Source organism: Thamnophis elegans, chromosome 14 (genome assembly GCF_009769535.1).
Source record: "Thamnophis elegans isolate rThaEle1 chromosome 14, rThaEle1.pri, whole genome shotgun sequence".
NCBI lineage: Eukaryota > Metazoa > Chordata > Lepidosauria > Squamata > Colubridae > Thamnophis > Thamnophis elegans.
In genome coordinates, this window is record NC_045554.1 from 28738645 (window position 1) to 28757534 (window position 18890).

The window sequence follows — 18890 nt, forward strand, 5'->3', positions numbered from 1 at the left end:
ATTAATTCTTTGGCATAGTTAAGGATGAAGGATGTTTAAATAACTGTAGTTAACTAAAAGTGGAGGTATAATGATGACAATATGGTAAACATTTGAGTTAAGATATTTGAATTAATATGAATTAATGGAAGAGATGCACCAAAACATGTTGTAACCAGCTGATATACTTTTTTTATAATATATACCTGTGTTTTTTTTTGTCTCTTTTTGGTTTTTCTTTTGTTTTTCTTTTTTTTCCCCCTGCCTTGTTTTTTTTTTCTTTTTGTCTTCTTTGGTTTTTTTTTCTTTTTTTTTTCTTTTCCGACTGGTGTGGGCATGTGTTGTTTAAGTAACAAAAATTATTATGATTATTATTATTATACAATTGTATCACAGCAGCCAGTTGTTTCGCCGGATTTGGCATTGGTTACTAGTCGGGCCCCACCCAGGGGCCTAGGACGTCGTAACGTATTTTCTTAATATCCGTGCAGATCCAAGCAGTGTGGCTTTTTGCATTTGACTGATGGTGATTTTGTCAATTTTTAACTGTTTTAAATGTAATTCCAGTGCTTTTGGAATAGCACCCAGTGTGCCAATTACCACTGGAATTATCACTGCTGGTTTGTGCCATAGTCGTTGAATTTCGATTCTTAAGTCCTGGTATCTTGCGATTATTATTATTATTATTATTATTTAATAACAATTATAGTCAAATGAAAATGGATATATGATGATGGTGACATGTATGAATATTTGAGTTAAAACGCTTGAGTTAACATGAATTATGTTTGTTGACTGTGGAAGAGATGCACAAAAGTCTATTTGTAACCAACTGATACACTTTCTATAGCATGTAAAGAAGGATGTTGTATTTGTTTTAAATTAAAAATTAAAAAATTTTAATTAAAAAAAGAAGAAGCTATGGGCTCTGCTCTTCTCCATTCTTCCTTTGAGTAACCTTGAAGAAAAAGAAGAGAGACAAGAAAAATGGATTTCATCTCCCTCATAAAGAAGACTAGTCATCCATTGGAAAATGTGGCATAAGATAGCCCTTTATTTATGCATTTCAAAAAGTGATCTTGTGGTGAATTTGAAACAGAGGAGGCCTCCAGCTGCTGGAGAGGTTGTCTTGAATGGGTTATCTTGCAGATCATCACTTCAATCTACCCACTTGGCTGGCGACATTTCAGCAACACCTTAAAGCGGGATGGGGATTGCGTAATCGCAAAGTGTGGTGTCAAATCTGGTGCTTGGGATTTATCTGGCCAGGATAGCTGGAAGTTCCTTACAATGCTGATGAAAAGGAGGAAGAGCTCCATCCGTGCCAGGATTTCCCCTAAGCAGAATCTCGGTCCTGAAAAGACAAGGAGAAAGACGGAAGCCAGACAGATTCAGACAGCTGGAAGTTGGCAGCCTGTTGCACTTCCTTAGACCTGCTTGGTTCTCTACAGTAGGATCCCAAACCTCATGACTGTTCCAAAATTGAAATTATTGAATATTCATAGCTTCATTAATATGTATAAGCCATGCAAATGGCATAGCTGTTCTTGTATTTCAGCACCATTGTGCTGGCCAGCAACAGCCTCCTCCGTCCGGATTGGTTAGGACGCGAGGGAGGCTGTTGCCGGCTGAATGTTTGTTTCTGATTGGTTGAAGCCGAGTATATAAGGTTTTGGCGGGTTGGTTATGAACTGAATCGCTGTTATACTTAGCTTGGAATAAATCCTGTTAACTGTTCACCCTGTGGTCGCGTCCCTCATTCCGAACTTCTAAACTGGCGACGAAGGTGGGATCAGCGATTCCGCGACGCTAGGGTGGAAAGAGAGAGACAGACAGTTAGCTGCCGCCTTCCAGACCGGCAACGAACGCTGCCTGAAGAGGGAAAAAAAATTTTCTTTGTGGCCCTCAGTATCTCTCCCTTCACAACCGTCAGGATGACATCTGCTCTACCTCCTTTTGCCCCCTTTGGTTCGGCCGGAGAATCTTGGGAAGGGTTTATGGAGAGGTTTGAGTGTTACCTGATCGCTTCCAAAAATCAGGCTCAAACCGAAGAGGAAAAATGCAGCTTTTTCCTCTCATGCTGCGAGCCATCTATGTTCGCCTCAGCAAGAGCTTTGGCAGCCCCACGGCCAGCATACAAACTTGGGTGGGACGAACTCATGGCCAGATTGAAGAATCACTATGCACCCACCCCTTCAGTCATCGCTCGCCGTTTTGCCTTCCGCAGGCGAGTCCAAAAACAGAATGAATCCATCAGTCAATTTTTGGAGGCTCTGCGGATGGTGGCTGCCCAGTGCGAGTTCTCCAACCTTGAGGAAAATTTGGTGGAACAGTTTGTGTGCGGGGTCCGCGATGTCAACCTGCGGAGCCGCATGTTCCGGAATCACCGAATTACACTCCTCCAGGCCGTGGAAACTGCCCGAGCCGCTGAACTATCTGAGCAATCCACGGCCGACATTGAGCGGTTACAGATTGCCACACCAGAGCGAGCACCGCCTGACGCATCGCCACAAGCCCACATGGTCGAGGACGACCTGGCTTATGAGGATCCAGAGGAAGAAGTGGTGGCCCAGATGAGGACTGTGCCTAAAAGGAAGCCGAAACCGCAACCTGCAGCCCAACAGGCGTCCGCAGTGCCCTGCCGGGGTTGCGGAGGCCGTCATAAACGCCAGGTTTGCCCATTTTTGAATGCCATCTGTAATCGGTGCAAGGGTGAAGGCCACCTGGCTAAGGTCTGCAGGGCCCTATTGCCGGCACCCTCGTTTCTTCAATCTCCCGGCCGTTCCCAGGCACAACCGCGCCGCCAGCAGCAGCGGCCACCGAAGAGGTCGGAAGATTGCTACCAGTCCACCAGTCAACCATCTACTTTTGACAGTACGGCGAGCCAAGCCGTTGCAGGGGCCCGGAAGGTCTCGACCTCCGTCCAGCTGGAAGGTCAGCCGTGCCGGATGGAGGTGGACTCTGGCTCTTCTCGGTCCCTCCTGCCCTGGTCTCTCTTCGCCAAACTGTGCCCTAAAGTGCCCCAGAAACGCCTAAGGCAATCTGAGGTTTCCCTAAGGGATTACCAAGGGAGGGTGATTCCTACGCTGGGTTCCTTCCCTATCTCTGTATGTTATGGCCAATTCCGGGGAAAGCTACCCATCCTTATAGTCAGGGATGACTTGCCGGCCCTTCTGGGCCTGGATTGGTTTCCTGCCCTGGGATTATCAATTGGGGGGGTCCACCGGGTGGTTCCTAGCACTCTCGAGGACACCTTAAGGGAATTTTCGGACGTTTTTGACGGCCAGTTAGGCCGTTACAAAGGGACCCCCATATCTTTAAGTTTAGACCCTCAGGTTGCTCCCATTAGGCTGAAAGCCCGTAGGGTGCCTTTTGCCTTAAGGGCCAAGGTTGACGCCGAACTGGATAAGTTGTTGGCGCAGGGAGTCATCGAGCCCGTTGATCATTCCCCTTGGGAGACCCCCATCGTCCTCCCAATTAAACCAGACGGGTCGGTGAGGATCTGCGCCGACTACAAGTCGACGATCAACTTGGCCCTTCAGGCAAACCCCTATCCAGTCCCTGTCGTGCAACACCTGCTCCATTCCCTGGGGCAGGGTTGCACATTCGCCAAACTGGATATGGCGCAGGCCTATCAACAGCTCCCGGTGGATGACGATGCGGCAGCTGCCCAAACCATCGTCACCCATCGTGGGGCTTTCCGTTGTCGCCGCCTGCAATTCGGCGTTTCCGTGGCCCCGGGGATCTTCCAAAGCCTGATGGAGCGGCTGCTCCATGGGCTGCCGGGCGTGGTTCCGTATTTCGATGACGTCCTGATCGCTGCTTCCAGCCGCTCAGAACTCATCGAAGTACTGCGGAAGGTCCTCAGTCGTTTCAGGGGCGCGGGTTTAAAACTGAAACCCAGCAAATGTTCATTTGCTGTTCCTAGAGTGGAATTCTTGGGCTTCATGATTGACGCCCAAGGCATCCACCCTACACCGTCTAAGGTAGCTGCCATTAGGAACGCCCCTGCTCCCACCTCCAAGGCGGAGCTACAGGCGTTCCTAGGGCTTCTGAACTTTTACGCCCCTTTTATACCGCACAAGGCGTCACTAGCCGAGCCGCTGCATCGGTTGCTCGACCGATCTGCGGCCTGGCGCTGGGGGAGCCGCGAAGCGCATGCGTTCGCGGCTGTCAAAGAAGCTCTGACGTCAGCGGCAGTCCTAGTCCAGTACAATGACAGGATGCCTCTGACGTTAGCTTGTGACGCCTCCCCCTATGGAGTCGGGGCCGTCCTAAGCCATGTCCTCCCAAATGGCTTAGAGGCCCCTGTGGCCTATTACTCCCGGACACTCTCCTCGGCGGAGCGTAATTACAGCCAGATAGACAAGGAGGCTCTGGCTGCAGTGTCCGGGATTAAGAGGTTCCACGACTACCTCTACGGTCGGCCTTTCACCCTTGTCACTGACCACAAGCCACTCCTTGGGCTTTTGGCAGGTGACAAGCCGACCCCCCCCATCCTCTCCCCCAGAATGACTAGATGGACGGAGTTCCTTGCAGCGTATTCTTATACGCTGCAGTACCGTCCGGGCAAGCAGCTGGGGCATGCCGATGCCTTAAGCCGCTGCCCATTACCGGAGACCGACACCGCCCTAGTGCCCTGTCTCTCAGTCCTGTCCATCACGTCTTCCGGTCTCCCAATTTCGGCCGCGGATGTCGCGGCCTGCACCAAGGCCGATCCGATCCTCTCCCAGGTCGCTTCCTGGGTCTCGAGGGGATGGCCATTGGACAAGGTGGCAGAGGGCTTCAAGCCCTTTAAAATCCGGCAGGCGGAGCTCTCCCTCCACGGGGGGTGCCTCATTTGGGGGGATCGAGTGGTGATCCCCACCGCGCTGCGGCCACAAGTCCTGTCCCTGCTCCATAAGGATCATCCGGGCATAGCACGAATGAAGGCATTAGCCCGTAGCTATGTGTGGTGGCCCTTACTGGACTCAGAGATAGCGGCCTATGTAGGCCGCTGCAACCCCTGTCAACAATCCAGGCCTAATCCCCCAGCTGGGCCGGCTCGTGAGTGGGAGGCTCCGAGAGGCCCATGGTCACGCCTCCACCTAGATTTTGCCGGTCCCTTTCACGGCCAGAGTTTCTTGGTAGTGGTGGACGCTTACTCCCGCTGGGTGGAGCTGGTCCTGATGGGCTCCACCACAGCTGAGAGTACGGTCCGGGCCTTGAGAAGGCTGTTCGCGACCCATGGGTTGCCGGACCTGATAGTTTCTGATAATGGGCCCCAATTTATGTCCACCACGTTCCAGGAATTTCTGGCCATGCAAGGGATTCGACATGCGCCCATAGCCCCGTACCACCCGGCCAGCAATGGCCGGGCGGAGCGGGCGGTCCGCTCAGCAAAAGAGGCACTGGGCCGCATGGACCGGGGCGACTGGCAGGAGAAAGTGGCGGCTTACCTGCTAAGCCAACATTCCACTCCCTGCCCAACGTCCAACCGAAGCCCCTCGGAGCTCTTGATGGGCAGGCGTCTGCGGACTCCCCTGGACCGGCTACATCCGTTGTATTCAGGGGATCAGCCGAGCAACCTGGGGGTTATCCCTCCCCGTTCATTTAAGTTAGGGGACGCGGTATGGGCCCGGGCATTTTCGGGGCCTGCTAGATGGGTGCCAGCCACTGTGACTGCCCTGACAGGCCCGTGTTCTTTTAGAGTCGGATTGGCTGACGGATCCCAATGGAGGCGTCACCTGGATCAATTGAGGAGACGCCTCCCTCCGCCAGCCGGCAGCCCGGACCCAACCGATGCCGGCACCGCCTGCCCAGGAAACCAGCGTGAGGCCTTCGCCACTCCAGGCCTCTCCTGCCAACAACCGAGAACTCAATCCGGAGAGAACACGCCATGGGCCTTCGCCACACCAGGCCCTACCTGCCCGAGCGCCCCCTGCCGGGAACGTCCACAATCATCTCAAACCGCCGCAGAGCAATCCCCACCTTGGCCAAGGTTCCTCCCTCCCGACACGCCTTCCAAACACGACACGATCACAGTGGACACGCCACCTCGCCCTTACTCACCAGTACAGTTGAGCCCTCCTTCTGGGCCATCCCAAGAAGGCGTGCCTTGGAGCTACACCCCCTTCCGGGAGGAGCTACCACAAGGAGGTCCTCCTCCGCCGACGACTAGTGGAGAACTGCGTAGATCAGGGCGGGTCCGGCACCGCCCCGCCTACTTACAGGACTACGCATGCTCCACCCGCGGAGCATGCGCGGAACTGGGGGGAAGGGGTATTGAATATTCATAGCTTCATTAATATGTATAAGCCATGCAAATGGCATAGCTGTTCTTGTATTTCAGCACCATTGTGCTGGCCAGCAACAGCCTCCTCCGTCCGGATTGGTTAGGACGCGAGGGAGGCTGTTGCCGGCTGAATGTTTGTTTCTGATTGGTTGAAGCCGAGTATATAAGGTTTTGGCGGGCTGGTTATGAACTGAATCGCTGTTATACTTAGCTTGGAATAAATCCTGTTAACTGTTCACCCTGTGGTCGCGTCCCTCATTCCGAACTTCTAAAGAAATGCTCCATGATTATGATCAGATTTAATGAAGCTTTTCAAGATTAAAAAAGGGCCCTAAAATCATCTAGCTGGATCGTTAAACTCATGCTAAACTGAAGGAAACTAAAGAGGAAGAATGGAATGGTTGACTGATTGAAATATTGGGCCAAACTGCAAATATCCTAGAAATAAATTTAGCAGAGATGTTTCCAAGGTTTTTTTGCCTTCTTTTATCCTTGGAAAAAGGGTGGCTGAGTGGCTAAGTTGCTGAGCTTCTCGATCAGAAAGGTCGGCAGTTTGGCGGTTCGAATCCCTGTGAATTCTGTGACCAGAAAAAAACATTTTTGCAGCTGTTGTGCAATGATAGTTTTCAACAGGGTCCCCTGTGATTCTTTTTGGCTCCCTTTTCCTATGGAATACTGAGGTGTAATCAAAGCCCAGGAGCTGACGTCCATAATTATCTAAAGAAAGGTTGGGTTGTTTGGGATCATTGCATGCTGCAAGAATTGTCAGTCAAAGTGTGCATCTCTCTCTCTCTCACACAAACACAAACACAGAGAGAGAGAACAAGATTGTGTGTGTATGTGTGCTCTGTGTGTGAAAGTGTGTGTGTGTGAGAGAGAGAGGGATACAGAGAATGAGAGAAATACAGAGAGAATCATTCACCTGCTGAAAATGGCAAGAAGGCTTCCGGCTTCACAAACTCCCCCTCTTCATTCAGGAAGTTGGAGGGGTTGAACTCATTGGGAAACTTCCACTGGGATTCATCACGATGGGCAGACTGGATGTTGACCAAAACCATAGTGTCCTGTAGAAGTCAAAACAAATGAAGTCATCTTGAAGAAAACCCTCATTGTCAGACATGGCTCTGGATGAATTTCTAGAAGGATCCCATTGAGATGTTGTTGAAGACAGAGATAAAGAGAAAAAGAGATAGAGAGAGACAGAGAGACAGAGAGAGAAACACAAAGAAAGAGACAGACAGACTGAAAGAGACCGAGACACACACAGAGAGAAACACAGAGAAGGAGAAGAGACAGAGAGACTGTGTGTGTGTGAGAGAGAAACAGACAGACAGAGAGACAGATGGAGAGATAGAGAAACAGAGAGAGACAGAGTGACAGAGACAGAGAGAGAGAGAGAGAGACAGAGAAAGGCAGACACAGAAACAGAGAAACAAAGACAGAAAAAGAAGCCGAGAGAAAGAGACACAGGAGACAGAGAGAGACAGAGAGACAGAGACAGAGAGACAGAGACAGAAAGAAAACACGGAGAAACAGAGACACAATAAAACAGAGACAGTCTGAGAGAGACACACACACAGACACAGACACAGACAGAGACACACACAGAGAGAAAACATACACACACATACACACAGACAGACAGAGACACACACAAAGAACAGAAACAGAGACACAGAGACACAGAGAGAGAGACAGAGAGAGAACAGAGAGGCAGAGAAAGAGAGAGAGACAGACAGACAGATAAGCAGACAGACAGACAGACAGATAGTGGGACGGGATTTGACCGGAAGCTCTCCAGCTGGACAGATGGGTGTGTGAGCTCTCAAGAGCCTCACATGAACTCTGTCTGACAAACCTATTCCAAGATCCTTTTTGGATCAGAACCTCCCTGGAGGGGGGGGGGAAAGAAGGGGCAGCGTCTCATCAGACCCATAGGGAGGCAACAGGTTCCTCACAGGTCAGAGATTTGCCCTCTGAATTGGAGTAGGGGCGGCAGCATGGCAACATGGCTGCACAGAACCTGGCTTCCAGCCAAAGCACTGAACAGGAGCATACGGTAGATGAGATGAAAGACTGGTAGTAAAATTATAACAATGTATATTTAAGAATGAATTTGAAAGGAAAAAAAAACTTTTTTGAAAAAAAAAAAGGACCGGTAAGAAGATTTATTTAACGCACATTCATAAATCAAAACTTGGAAAAGACAAAGAATCTTGAGAGTACAAACAGTATTAATAGACAGATCTGGATTTTGGCAAAAGGAACGAAATAAAGGGAAAATGGAGGGTTGAAACACTAGCCCCTCCCAAAAAGCTATTTGTTTGAAATAATTCGAACAGAAAGGGAGAAAGCAGAGAAGTGACAAACCCACTCAAATATAAACTCTAAATTTGGTTTTGGATTTGAAATAGAAACCAAAAATTCCAAGGGATTTTGTCTGAACTTCTTCCAACAAATATATCTTAAGCAACTTCAGTTAGGGAGAAAAATCAAGAAAAAAGCGCTATCTTCTCACTGATAACTGATAACCTAATCTTGACTGTGCAGGAAGTTTTAATTAACCAGCTGTCATAAATCAGAAATTAGAAAAACAGGAGGCAAAGAGAAACATATCCGAGTCTGGCTTTTGCAATTTTGTTCCAATTAATATATTTTGCACAGCTATAACCAACCAGAGGTGGAAGATAGCAAGGGTGCGTGGGATTGAATGTGTTAGTATGAAAGACCCACTTTTAATATTATTATTGCTGTATTCTTTTCGTGTTTTAACTATATTGTGGGGACTGTTAGTGTGAGTGTTTGAGTATGTTTGATTCGGAGGACCTGGCGGGGCAAGCGGGGGCCATTGGGGTGGTTGGGGGAATTATGCCCACGGGAGAGAGTCGGAGCATTGCGGTCATAACAGGGAGAGGCAGATATGGCGGGGACTTTAGGGCTGGCCATTACCGGGGAAGGAGGGTTCGCTATATCGCAGAGATCCCTCCTTCCGGCCCTATGAGTCCCACTCCAAGGTCAGATGGCGTGAGCAATCAGGACCCTGGTCTCAGGCTGCTGTCGCTAAATGCCAGGTCTGTTATTCATAAGGCTCCCCTCGTCCGGGACTTGATTGTAGACGAGGGGGCAGACCTGGCATGTATTACTGAGACATGGCTGGGCACGGAGGGAGGAGTCCCCCTCGTAGAGCTGTGCCCAGACGGGTTTCAGGTGCTTCATCAGCCGAGAGCCCAGGGAAGGGGTGGCGGTGTGGCTATTGTAGTCCGGGAGTCTTTAGCTCCTCGTAGGATCCCTGCTCCGGAGCTTGCCGGGTGTGAGTCCCTACTAGTGAAGTTGGACCTCAAGGGTCAAGCGGGTTTGCTGCTAACGTACCTGCCTCCCAACTGCATTGCAGCGGCCCTCCCTGCGCTCCTCGAGTCAGTAGCCGAGCTAGCAATTGAGTTCCCTAGACTAATGGTTCTGGGGGACTTCAACCTGCCTTCGCTCGGTGAACACTCTGACGGAGCGCAGGAGTTCATGGCTTCCATGACAGCCATGGGCCTGACCCAGGTAATTCGAGGCCCTACCCACTCAGCGGGGCACACACTCGACCTCGTATTCCTCTCGGAGCAGTGGAGTTATGATCTTGGTCTGAGGGGAAATGAGATCATTCCCCTGTCGTGGTCAGACCACTACCTACTGAGGCTAGACTTCCGGAGGCCAAACCCCCACCGTGGGGAGGAGGAACCGACCAGGTGGTTCCGCCCCAGGCGACTGATGGACCCTGTTAGGTTCCAGACGGAGCTTGGGGTCATTCCAGATGCTCTCGCCCACAGTTCGGCGGAGACTATTGCTGCGGCCTGGCACTCGGCGGCATCGGAGTCTCTGGACCGAATTGCGCCACTACGGCCCCTCCGGGTCAGCGGCTCGCGGAGGCCCCCTTGGTTCACCGAGGAGCTCCGCGAGATAAAGCGCCGGAGGAGACGCCTAGAGCACCTGTGGAGGTCCGACAGGTCCGTATCGAACCGGGCACTGTTGACAGCTTGCACCAAGGAGTATATTTGGGCATTGAGAACCGCCAAAAGATCACACATTGCCTCCTTGGTAGCGTCCGCCGAGTCTCGCCCGGCCGCCCTGTTCATGATAACCCGCTCCCTCCTAAATAGGAGGGAGACGGGGAACCCCCTGCAGGGTAAGGCTGAGGAGTATAGTCAGTTCTTGGCGGACAAAGTTGCTCGGTTTCGATCGGAACTGGACTCCACCCCCGCAGATCCAGCCGAGACACAGGGGAATAACTTGGTAGACCATCTCTGGGTTGAGTTCCAGGATGTTGCCTCCGGGGATGTGGACAAGGCTATGCGAGCTGTGAGTTCCTCCACCTGCATACTGGACCCGTGTCCCTCTTGGCTGACTGTCAACAGCAGAGAGGTGACACGAGGCTGGATCCAGGCGGTTGTTACCGCCTCTCTTCGGGAGGGACACCTCCCCACCGCGCTTAAGGCGGCGGTGGTGAGGCCCCTCCTGAAGAAACCGTCTTTGGATCCAGCAGTTCTTAATAACTATCGTCCAGTCTCCAACCTCCCCTTTGCGGGGAAGGTTGTTGAGAAGGTGGTGGCCTTACAGCTTCAGCGTACCTTGGAGGAAGCTAACTATCTTGACCCCTTCCAGTCTGGCTTCAGGCCCGGTTACAGCACTGAAACCGCTTTGGTCGCATTGACCGATGATCTCTGGAGAGCCAGAGATGGAGGCCACGCGTCCATCCTGGTTCTCCTTGACCTCTCAGCGGCTTTCGATACCATCGACCATGGTATCCTTCTGCGACGACTGCGGGAGGTGGGGGTGGGCGGCACTGTTTTACAGTGGTTCTCCTCCTACCTCTCGGACAGGTCGCAGTCGGTGTTGGTGGGGAGGGAGAGATCGTCCCCGAGGCCCCTAACCTATGGGGTGCCGCAGGGCTCGGTTCTGTCCCCCCTGCTATTTAACATATACATGAAACCGCTGGGCGAGATCATTCGGAGGCACGGGATTAAGTACCACCAATATGCGGATGATACGCAGTTGTATCTGTCCGCCCCGTGCCAACTCAATGAAGCGGTGGACGTGATGAACCGGGGCCTTGAGGCTGTTAAAGACTGGATGAGAGCTAACAAACTGGTGCTCAACCCGGAAAAGACCGAGTGGCTGTTGTGTTTTCCTCCCAAAAATTCGGCTAGCGTTCCATCAATCAGGCTGGGGGGACAAAATTTATACCCCTCAGACAGGGTCCGCAACTTGGGAGTCCTCCTGGACCCACAGCTGAGTTTCGACCATCACTTGTCAGCTGTGACCAGGGGGGCATTTGCCCAGGTTCGCCTGGTGCGCCAGTTGCGGCCCTACCTGAACCGGGAGGCTCTCACAACAGTCACTCGAGCCCTTGTGATCTCTAGGCTGGAATACTGCAATGTGCTCTACATGGGGCTGCCCTTGAAGAGCATCCGACGACTTCAGCTAGTTCAGAACGCGGCCGCGCGAGTGATCATGGGCGCACCACGGTTAGCCCATATAACACCGATCCTCCGTGAGCTGCGCTGCTACCTGTCGATCGTCGGGTGCACTTCAAGGTTTTACTTACCACCTATAAAGCGCTCCATGGTAGTGGATCTGGCTATCTGAGAGACCGCCTCCTGCCAATTACCTCCCTGCATCCCATCAGATCGCACAGAGTAGGCCTCCTCCGAATTCCATCCGCCAGTCAGTGCCGACTGGCGACTACGCGGAGGAGAGCCTTCTCAGTTGCAGCTCCGACACTATGGAACAACCTCCCCGTGGAGATCCGTACCCTCACCACCGTCCAGGCCTTCCGCACAGCCCTCAAGAACTGGCTATCCCGTCAGGCCTGGGGATAGGATTACTCTCACCCCGCCCGAATGTTGAGTGAATGGTGTGTTTTTATGGTTAATTTCTTTTATTCACGTTTCTTTTTCTTTTTAAGTCTTGTCTTGCACTCCCTTCCCTCCATTGTTGTAAGCCGCCCTGAGTCCCCTCAGGGAAAAGGGCGGCATATAAATGTTTAATAAAATCCTAAAATCCTAAAAAAAAAAACTGGAAAACTTCAAAAATTTTCTTCTTTTCTTCTACTTTTTTTGTAAAACATCAAGATGGCTCCAGCTTCTCTTCCATTTTTACATAAATTGAATTAGCTAAATTTAAGGTGGACCAGAACCCTGAAATAAGATCTGCATAACTAACTGCAATTTTGGAACTGGACATTTAAGGAAGAACAAAAGACCAAGATGGCTCCTGTCGCTCTTCCCCATAGCAGCTGAAGTAGATAAATTTAAAGTGGACCAGAACTCTGAAAGAAGAACTGTATAACTAACTGTAACTTTGGAACTGGATATCATAGAAAGCTGGGAATTTGAAGAACTACATGAAATTATAAAAAAATATGCATAAATCGTTAAAATCATTAAAATCAAGCCTAAAAAGAATTTTGAACCCAGAGAAGCAGGGATTTAAAGAAGGGGTAGAAACGTTGAGAAATAAAAAGCAGACAAAAAACTCAATTCGGCTTGGCAGTGGTATAGGGAAAATGGTAAAGAGGGGATGTTTCCCAATAAAAGAGAATAAAAAGCAGACAAACGATGTTTTGGAGGTTGATAGTGGCTTAAGGAAAATTGAAATAGGAGGTTATGCCCCAACAAAGAGAAATATATAAGATTTCTTTGACGGTGGAATGGGGAAAATTGAAGAGGGTGGATGTGTCAAAACAAAGAAAAGGGAGAAGGCAGGAACAGAGAAGTGGGACAAAAGAGTTACTAGGAAAAATCAGACAACTAGAAATTTTTATATGGGAAAATATAAAGCTAAGATAAGGGGTTTATTTGTAAATATGACAATAAAATGGAGTTGCTAACTGATTGAATATGATAATGGCAAGATAATTAAATAAAGGTCAGAATACATGGAATATGGATAAATATGAAACTGATATGGTGAGATTGTAAAGCAGAGGTTTGTGATTCACTTTTTTACATGATAATGAAACTGAGTTGCTAATTGATTGAATATGACAATAGAAGGACAATTAAGCATGGGTTAAAATATATGAAACATGGATATATATAACCTTTCAGAGGATGAATAAAGTGTGCCATTTGTTATTCTATATAGTAGAATAACTATAATTGCCATTTATAGACAATTAAGGCTAATCTAATCCAAAATATGGATAAATGGAGAGGGAACATGAAATATACTTACAATATGAAACTATTGAGATTTAAAGACAATCACAAATTGGGTGTGTGTAAGGATATATAATTATATAAATATAATGATGAGGGTAGCTGGTAATTGTAACCAGGTCTACATCTTGGCCAAAAATAGGCTGTTGTGTGTGGGGTTTAAAAGCAAAATTATATATGTATATATTTTCGTTCTCTTTTTTTTTTAAAGAGGAAGATATATGTCAAAATTAAATATGCATATTGAAAATGAATTATAAATACCATCAGCATAAAATGGAGCTTGCTGAGAAGCTGAAATACACCAAGTAAATGAGATGAAGAGTGTGAAGTAGAGGAGAGAGGTAAGGGAAGAAGAGAGGGATAGGAGAGAGGGCAGGGGGAGGAGAGAAAGGAGGAATGGAAAGGGGAGAGAGGAGAAGGAGAGAGGAAGGGGAAGTAGAGAAGAGAAGGATGACAGAGGGAAGAAAGGAGGTAGGGAGGGAGAGGAGAGAGGGAGAAGAAAGTGATGGATAAGATACAAATATGGTGTATGGCGAGCAGAAGAGCCAATAATATTTTTGGGAGCTGATGATAAGGTGAATTCATGTAAACATTGAATAATACAATATGATGTTGGCTACGTAATAGTATAAATGTGATTATACATTATGGAAATGGAAAAATAAAAAAAAAACTTAATAAAAAAAAGACAGACAGAGAGACACACACACAGAGAGACAGAGTGACAGAGAGTTCTCACATCAGACAACTACAGATTTGCCTGGAGAATCACCAACACTATACCGTGCCTTTACCTTGGGAATTTTGTATCCAAGAAGTTGCACATCATTAATAGTTTTATGAGCTAGTCCAAGTGGAGAAATACTTGATATGCGTAGGATTTCATGAATGACGGCATTTGTGTAGGGCAACCTTATACGATCCTCCTGTTTCAGTCTCACCTTGTTTCCCAGGACTTTGTCTATTTCCTTCCAGCATTTCTCTGAGGAACAAAGAGCTCAGTTACCTTCTGGAAAACATTTCATTGACTTTAAGTAGACATTGGTTTGCTTCCAAGCACTGTACACAGATCACTGAATCTCCTGCCATGATGCTAACTCCCTTCTTTCCCATTTTATGTAATTGGTGAAGATATTACTATTGCTACTAAAGGGAAGCATTTGATAATTCTGTACCTTGGATCTCTGGAAAGGCCACCAAATAGAGGAATGCCCACTGCAATGTTGCTGAGGTTGTCTCTGTTCCAGCATTGATTAGGTCAAACAATAAGACTCGTAGTTGCTCTTCTTCAAAACTTGAACTTTTCCTCTCTGGCTTCTGTTGGTTAAAACAAAGAATGGAAACAGGATTGTTAACACCTGTGTATTCATTGCAAGGGAAGGAAGATAGAAAAAGGGAAGGGGAGGAAAGGAAGATAGAAAAAAGAAAGGATAGGGAAGGGAAGGGAAGGAAAATATAGAAAAGGGAAGGGAAGGGAAGGAAGCTTTGTCCTGAAGACTTCATTCTGAAAAGTATCACTAAAAAGGAAAAGGAAGCAGGAAGTTGAGGGGGAGGAGGAGGAGGAGGGGGAGAAGCAAGCAAGCAAAGAAACGGCAAATCTTTCAAATGCCCAAGTTTCTCCAAAAATTCATCAGGGCTGTTTTTACAGTTCAGGAATTTAATGATGAAAAGGAAGTGTCCCCACTGTTTCCTGGCTGGGGAGTTCTGGGAGTTGAAGTCCATTTCTCTCAAAATTCCCAAGATTAAGAAACTCTGCTGTACAAGGACTCTAGGCAGATCTTCATTTAATTGATCTTGAAGAAATTTCCAGGCAGGGATTGGAATTTCTGCTTACTGTTACTTCTTTCAGAGAAACATCTCCTCCCAGGTTGTCCCATTTTGCACTGCCATCTATACAGTACATCGCACCATTAACTAAGTTTGGGTACTTATTTCACTTTTTACAATATTCTTATTCATATGTAGAGCTTATTAAACTCATTGTTTTTCAGAGAGAGGGTGCGGATTTGTATGGATGGGTAGATGAGAGAAAAAGAAAGAAAGAAAAGAAAGAAAGAAAGATAGATAGATAGATAGATAGATAGATAGGATGGATAGATAGATAGATAGAGATAGAGATAGAGAAAGAGAAAGAGATAGATATATGATGGATGAATGGATGATAGCTGGTTTATAGATGGATATGGATGGATAGATATGAGATGATAGATAGATGTTAGATATATAGACAGAAAGACCGGAATGGTCTTACAATCAGTGGTTGGAACAAATGGTGGGAGATCAAATTTTGTTCAAACCAGAAATTTTTCTCCTAGGCATAATACCGGAGGAGTATAAGAAAGATGTGTTCTATTTAATTATACATGTACTAACTGTGGCGCGTATAGCTTATGCGCAGTATTGGAAAAAAGAAAATACACCATCAGAGTTAGATATATTTAGGAAAATTTCAGCCTGTGAGGAGGCAGATGGGCTTACCCTTGAACTAAAAAATAAAGGGGAATCAGAATATTATAAGGTTTGGAACAGATTTTATTATTGGTGACAAGGTGACAAACTGGAACAAACTGTAAATAAAGTGATTGGATGGAAGGATAGATAATGTATTAAGTAGGCTGACAGCTAATGGATGAGATTATGTGTATATCATATGATTGTATGGTCACTACGACTTTTCAGTGCTGCGCTGTTTTAAATTTAAAAACAATAAAAATATATTAAAAAATAGTATAAAGAACAATCCCAATGCAAGTAATTAGGGGGAAAAGAAAAAAGAAAACAAGAAAACTAGTCATACGTTTTCGTGTATGATATGAATAAATGGGGTTGTTAGGACAAGGATGGTAGGCACATTAGTGCGCTTATACATGCCCCCTTACAGACTGCCTTGGAATGGGGTGAAGTCAACAGTAGACAGTCTAAGGTTAAAGTTTGGGGGGTTTGGGGAAGAAACCACGGAGTCAGGTAGTGCATTCCAGGCATTGACCACTGTTGCTGTTCCCTCCCCTTCTCCCTCTTCCCTCCCCTCTCCTTTTCTCACTCCCCCTCCTCATTCTGTTCCCTTTCCTTCTCCCTCTCCCTTTCCCTCTCCTTCTCGTTCCCCCTCTCCCCTTCCCTCTCCCCCTTTCCATTCCCTTTCATTCTCCCTCTCCCCATCCATCCCACTCTCTCTCCTTCTCCCTTCTCCTTCTCCCTCTCCCCTTCCCTCTCCCCCTCCCCCTTTCCATTCCCTTTCCTTTTCCCTCTCCCCTTCCCCTCCCCTTCCTTCTCCCTCTCCCCATCCATCCCCCTCTCCCTCCCTCTCCCCTTCCTTCTCCCCCTCCCCTTCCCTCTCCCTCTCCACCTTTCCATTTCCTTTCCTTCTCCCTCTACCTTTCCCCCTCCCCTTCCTTCTCCCTCTTCCCTTCCCTCTCCCTCTCCCCCTTTCCATTTCCTTTCCTTCTCCCTCTTCCATTCCCTCTCCCCCTTTCCATTCCCCATCCATCCCCCCTCTCTCCCTCTCCCCTTCCTTCTCCTTCTCCTTCTTCCTCTCCCCTTCCCTCTCTCCCTTTCTATTCCCTTTCCTTCTCCCTCTCCCCATCCATCCCACTCTCCCTCCCTCTCCCCTTCCATCTCCCCTCCCCTTTCTATTCTCTTTCCTTCTCCCTCTCACTTTTGCCCTCCCCTTCCTTCTCCCCCTCCCCCTCCCTTCCCCTCTCTCGTTCCGTCTGCCTCTCCCCCTCCCCTTTTCCATTCCATTCCCTTTCCTTCTCCCTCTCCCCTTCTTCTCTCCCTCTCTCTCTCACACACACATATAAATCCATTAATCATAAGGACACTAGCCAGTTTCATATAACATTACAAGCCTGAGTTTCAGGGTGAGGTATTATCATCAAAGTGTGTGCTGCTCTAGACGAATAGCCGTGATTGTCTTTGTCTTTGTCTTTTCAGGCCCAAGGGTTTGCTTAGGAGGGAATCTGGCTCAGATGGAGCTCTTCCTCTTCCTCACCAGTATCCTGAAAAGTTTCCAGCTACCTTGGCCAGATAAATCCCAGGGACCCGATCTCACACTTAACTTTGGTCTCACACAATTCCCGTCAAGCTTTAAAATATCCCCGAAAAGCTGTGTGAGTGGACTAGAGTGACTAGATCAAGGGAAGGTTTTCTATCGCTCAAAGCAAAGACCCTTGAGATGTTGCATATTCAATATGCAAATACCAGCTGCGACCTGATTGGTTGGTCGTTTTGACAGTTGGTCTGAGTGCTAGTATAAATACCCTGACAGTTGCAGGGAACGTTTGAATCGCTTGTCACCTGTGTTATAATAAAGATCTGTCTTGCACATGGCTCCTGCGTGTCAATTCCCTCACAACAACAACCCACAGGTTACAATACTGGCGACGAGGGTGGGATTGATATGCGATTCCCGCAGAGCCTAACAACATCAGCCAACGTGAACGCAGGAAAAAAATTTTCTTTCCTACATTGAGGGCCTGTCAGGGCCGCCGCTATGGCCAGCAAGCGACATCAACAGCAGTACCCACCGCCGTGGGCCTCCGGTTGTAGCCAACCTCAGTAAGCTCCCAGGCGCGGCCTCCATCCGTCCGAGGGACGGGCTTCCTACGCTTAACCTCGACTGGAGCCGCCGCCGCTACTCAGGGACGAGCTATGGACCGTGATGGCTAAACTGCGCCAGCTGTGCCTGCCTGCCTACCTGCCACCAGCTGTTCCTACGGCATGCCTGCCACCAGCTGTTCCTACGGCACTCCAACCGCCTCGTTCCAACCGCTGCGTTCAACAACAGCCTCGTTCTCCAAGCTGCCACCTAGCACCACTGGCTACGCTCTCTCAGCCTGTCTAAAGCCTCTCCAACACTAGCACACTCACAACATACACCAGACTGTCCTCTACACCATGAGCACGTCCACTCCTATGCAACACTGCCACCGCTTGCTTCTCGAACCAACGAGAGCCTCCTTAAAACCAACGAGAGCCTTCCTACAACACAATGCTGCAAAGATTCCAAAGGACCTGTTTTTTTTTCCTGGTCCTAAAATTTAGCTGGGCATGCGCAGAACTGGGGGGAAGGAGAGAGATTGAATATGCAAATACCAGCTGCGACGTGATTGGCTGGTCATTTGGTCTTTAGAACTGGGGGGAAGGAGTGTTGCATATTCAATATGCAAATACCAGCTGCGACCTGATTGGTTGGTCGTTTTGACAGTTGGTCTGAGTGCTAGTATAAATACCCTGACAGTTGCAGGGAACGTTTGAATTGCTTGTCACCTGTGTTATAATAAAGATCTGTCTTGCACATGGCTCCTGCGTGTCAATTCCCTCACAACAACAACCCACACGTTACAATATGAGAGATCCAGATGAAATTCATAGGCTACGTGGTTTAAAGGAGTTACACGAACAAACAATTTATATTAGATGATCTGAAAAAATTA

The 18890-nt window shown here is 48.2% G+C and overlaps 1 protein-coding gene across 4 annotated transcripts in view; it reads right to left on the reverse strand.

Annotated features, from left to right (window-relative positions):
• Positions 1 to 1013: 1013 nt before the first annotated feature.
• Positions 1014 to 18890, reverse strand: part of LOC116518154 (cytochrome P450 2J5-like) — a 36719-nt gene continuing 18842 nt past the window's right edge. The window contains exons 6-9 of one of the 4 annotated variants that reach the window (XM_032231432.1): positions 14634 to 14775; positions 14253 to 14440; positions 7176 to 7317; positions 1014 to 1333 (exon numbers count right to left, since the gene is read on the reverse strand). In XM_032231432.1, coding sequence (XP_032087323.1) covers positions 1143 to 1333; positions 7176 to 7317; positions 14253 to 14440; positions 14634 to 14775 — 663 coding nt within the window. In that variant the 3' untranslated portion in view covers positions 1014 to 1142. Of the gene's footprint in view, positions 1334 to 1750; positions 1789 to 7175; positions 7318 to 14252; positions 14441 to 14633; positions 14776 to 18890 lie in introns of those variants that run through there. The other 3 variants (XM_032231434.1, XM_032231435.1, XM_032231431.1) reach the window with 3 other exon arrangements.